Source organism: Lycium ferocissimum, unplaced genomic scaffold, assembly GCF_029784015.1.
Source record: "Lycium ferocissimum isolate CSIRO_LF1 unplaced genomic scaffold, AGI_CSIRO_Lferr_CH_V1 ctg3010, whole genome shotgun sequence".
In the NCBI taxonomy this organism is placed as follows: Eukaryota; Viridiplantae; Streptophyta; class Magnoliopsida; order Solanales; family Solanaceae; genus Lycium; species Lycium ferocissimum.
The window spans coordinates 4,773-8,705 of record NW_026725331.1 but is presented as its reverse complement, the minus strand read 5'-3'; the positions used below and the strand labels follow the sequence as shown (position 1 = coordinate 8,705).

Genomic DNA, 3,933 nt, shown 5'->3' with positions numbered 1-3,933 from the left:
CCACACAGGTGTAGACAGATGAGTAGAGGACACTTGCTATAGGATATTCCCAGGCTATCAGCTGGATTGGTGAGCTCCATTTCTGTTTGGAGTGTTGCCGAGTCAGAGTACTTATGTATGTCCTTGAGTCAGATGCATTACAAGTATGTTGGGGCTCTATCCTAACTTATGTTATGGTATCTTGTTACATATTAGAGACTATGCAGACAGTGTCCTGCGGATAGTGCGTCGAGATGTCGACAGTTGTGTAAAGCGGCCATGTAGGGCGATGTGTTCATATACATTAATTTAAAGATTTTATTGTGACTAAAGGCTTTCTTTGACTTAACGATAAGGGAGAAGTCCCTAACATGATGAAAGAGTTTTATTAAAAAGTTTTCATGTTTTACTTGACGGAAGTGTCATTTCATAATTTAAGGGTTCACAAAAGTTGTGACTTATGAATAGAATGGTAGTATGGCATTCAGCCGAGTAGGGTCTTGGGTGTCAGTCGCGGCCCTCCGGTTTGGGTCGTGACACCAAGGCACTTCCCATTCACTAGATATAAACTTCTTCATGGATAAGGAGTCAGTTTCAATTATTAATGGCCACAGATTGTGAAAAGGCATGATAAATTTGGGCGACGTTAATTCTTGAAATAATGCTTTTGTTGTCAAACTTGTAACATTTAGCCTTCTAATTTAGTTTCAAAAAATGCATTTACAGTCAGCTAATACTTACCCCAACCTCCCTAGTTTCAAAAAATGCATTTATATTTGAGCTTGTAAAGCTTCAATGTATGGATCATCCTCTTCACGATCACCAATGTGAATCAAGTGGAAAAGTTAACAGAAGGAAATCCCCATTTATCCTTTCTAAAGGCCGATCCCTAGTAGTGTCCGCCCACTTACATTTGAATAGTGTAACCCTAAATCGACCATAGTAGTTAAGCTCAATAATGTCTTTTAACTTGCCATAATATGGAAAATCCGCTTGCCTCAAATTTCCATCAGCACGACTAGCAATACAAGATGTGGATGATGTCAAGAAGACTCCACTGTTTTGAGTTTTCAATCCATGCTCTCGAGTTATTGTCCGGAATTTCAAGCCGTTGATATTAAATGATGTAAACCTTCTAGCATGTGGTGCTGGCCCATCTGCTAGAAACCTTAGGTCATCTGAAACAGTATTCACAATGTCCGGATTCTTAATCTGAAATGAAAATAAAATGTTAGGCATAGTTTTAAATTTATAAAATTATAATACATTTATAACTAACCTTTAGTGGAAACCAATCACCGAAGTCTTTATTAACTATCTTTTCCATCTGCGTACTTGTAGGCTTTCGACCATTCCACCGCCTCCATACAAAATCTTTAAATTCACTACATGAAGTGTTGATATAAATAGACATAAACAGAAGATGAATGATTTTTTAGTTTTCTGGATTTGCCTTAAATACTCACTTAATGAAAGGCGCGACTTGTGGACAATTTAGTAACACATATCGATGTGCTTGACGTTTCACCATAGGTGACAACTCAAAGGTGTCAACTCCTAATCCTTTACCAACTGGAGGGAAGATACTAGAGGAATTCGTTGTGCTGCTATCATCAGGATAATCATCAACACGCCGTGGCCTATTAATTCTTGACTCAATCCCATCAATATACTGGGAACAAAAAGTAAGAACTTCCTCGGCTAGGTATCCTTCAGCGATGGAACCTTCTGGTTGTGACATGTTTCTCACATAGGACTTACAGTGTCCCAAATACCTAAACAAAAGGTCAATTTAGTACCTTGAAAAACTGAAAGAAAATTCAACCAGAAAGAATAGAGGAGCACAGAACTTGAGAAAAAGAATCAAACAAATTGAACAAAGAAGATTATGGTGATGCCAGAAAACACAAGTAAATGAATCTTCATCAATTTAGTACAGAAACACAACTAGTATCTGAAAATCAACAAAGAAAAGCACATAACTGAAAAAAAAAGTAATTCAAACCAGATTGCATAGATAAGATTATGGCAAAGCAAAAACGCACAAGTAAAAGAATCTTCACCACTTTTATAAGTAATTGAAACTCAAGAAAATATAAAAAGAGCACAAAACTGGAAAAAAAAAATCCACCAGATTGAATATAGAAGACAGTGGTGATGCAAGAAAACACAAGTAAATGAATATCCAATCCATCCTTTTAGCACAGAAACACAACTAGTAGGTGAAACTCACGAAAATCACAAAAAAAAAAGAGCTCAAAACTGAAAAACAAATTCAATCAGAATGAGCAGAGAAAGAACCCATGTATGAATCTCAAGAAACTCTAAAAAGAAGAGCACAAAACTGAAAAATAAATTGACCAGAGTGAGTAGAGAAAGATCCCATGTATGAAACTCTAAAAAGAAGAGCAGAAAATTTTGTTTACCTCTCAGTTGGATACATCCACTGGTGCTGCACTGGTCCCCCAAGTTTTGCTTCATCAACTGGATGAGAAGTTAAATGAACCATGATTGTAAAGAATGCTGAATGGAATAACATTTCTAGGTGATTCATGTTGAGAAAATGCCGAGATCAGAGCCTGTCAAGGTCTGAGAGACTTAAGCTTTTAGCACAGAGTTGTCGAAAGAATGAACTCAACTCTATCAACAACCGATACTTTGTCGGGTAAAACATTACATATGGAAATTGGTAACAAGTGCTCCATGAGAATGTGACAATCATGACTCTTCATTTCAAACAACTTCCGTTGTTTCAAGTCGACACATCTTGAAAAGTTACTCGAGTATCCATCGTGCATTTTGACATTCTTTAAAGTACGCAAAAACACATCTTTCTTGAATCCATCTTTCTTAGAATTTGATATAGTAAACAAGAATGGAGGATATTTTCCGTTCTCATCAACCCAAAGTTCTTTTCTTATACCCATTTCTCTAAGATCTTCCCGAGCATGAGATTGTCTTTTGATTTTCCAATATCATTAAGCAAAGTGTTTATCACATTGTCATATGCATTCTTCTCAATGTTCATAACATCTAGATTATGATGCAAAAACTTATATTCCTAATAAGAAAGATCAAAAAATATGCTTTTCTTTCTCCACTGTCTCGATCTATCTTCAACAACAGTTTGTCCTCGAGTTCTTTTACCGTTATTATTCAACTCAGGTACTTTCCCAAATATGACATTAATGCCCTCCACTTGTTTCAAGATGTCTGACCCTGATAATAATATTGGGGGCTCCCGTTGCTTAATTTTCCCATTAAAACGAGTACGTTGCAGTCTAAATCGATGGCCGCTTCTAAGAAAACAACGATGACCCATGAAACACCACTTTCTACTATGCTTCAATCTGCAAGAATCTGTAGCAAAGTTACACTTGGGGCAAGCAAACTTTGTGTGTGTGTGTTCCATCCAGATAAGTTACCAAGCGTAGGAAAATCACTAATTGTCCACATCAGAGATGCTCACAAATTAAAAATTCCATTCTTTGAAGAATCTAATGTCTGCACTCCATCGTGCCACAATTTTCTCAACTCTTGGATAAGAGGTTGTAAGTACACGTCGATGTTATTGCCTGGCATTTGCTTTCCTGGAATGATTATTGAGAGAATAAATGAAGTTTTTTTGATGCACTCCCAAGGAGGACAGTTGTAGGGACAAGAACTACTGGCCAGATACTATAATTCGTTGCCATTGCTCCAAAAGGATTGAAACCGTCACTAGATAGGGCAAGTCGTACATTTCGAGGATCGACAGCAAATTCAGGGTGAAGTAAGTCAAATGTTTTCCATGCCTGAGAATCCCTAGGATGCCTCATCACTCCATCTTGGTTGCCCCCTAAAGAATGCCATCTCATAGACTCAACAGTTTTAGAACACGTGAACAATCTTTCCAACCTTGGATTTAGGGAAAAGTAGCACAAAATCTTTGCAGGTAGCTTCTTTTTATTATTC

At 37.1% G+C, this 3,933-nt stretch overlaps 1 protein-coding gene across 1 annotated transcript; it reads right to left on the bottom strand.

Annotated features, from left to right (window-relative positions):
- Window positions 1-798: 798 nt before the first annotated feature.
- LOC132043916 (uncharacterized) lies at window positions 799-2,590 on the bottom strand. Its single transcript, XM_059434383.1, has 4 exons — window positions 2,406-2,590; window positions 1,446-1,754; window positions 1,259-1,364; window positions 799-1,191 (listed from the first exon to the last, which is right to left on the bottom strand). Exons 1-4 carry the CDS (start codon window positions 2,531-2,533, stop codon window positions 799-801), a joined length of 936 nt encoding a protein of 311 aa, XP_059290366.1. The 5' UTR covers window positions 2,534-2,590.
- Between the last annotated feature and the right edge of the window lie 1,343 nt (window positions 2,591-3,933).

Coding starts and splice junctions, on each gene's coding strand:
- LOC132043916 (XM_059434383.1), bottom strand. CDS start 2,533: ATGAATCACCTAGAAATGTTATTCCATTCAGCATTCTTTACAATCATG. Junction 1,365..1,445: donor CAAGTCGCGCCTTTCATTAA/GTGAGTATTTAA, acceptor CACTTCATGTAG/TGAATTTAAAGATTTTGTAT. Junction 1,192..1,258: donor GTGATTGGTTTCCACTAAAG/GTTAGTTATAAA, acceptor TTTTCATTTCAG/ATTAAGAATCCGGACATTGT.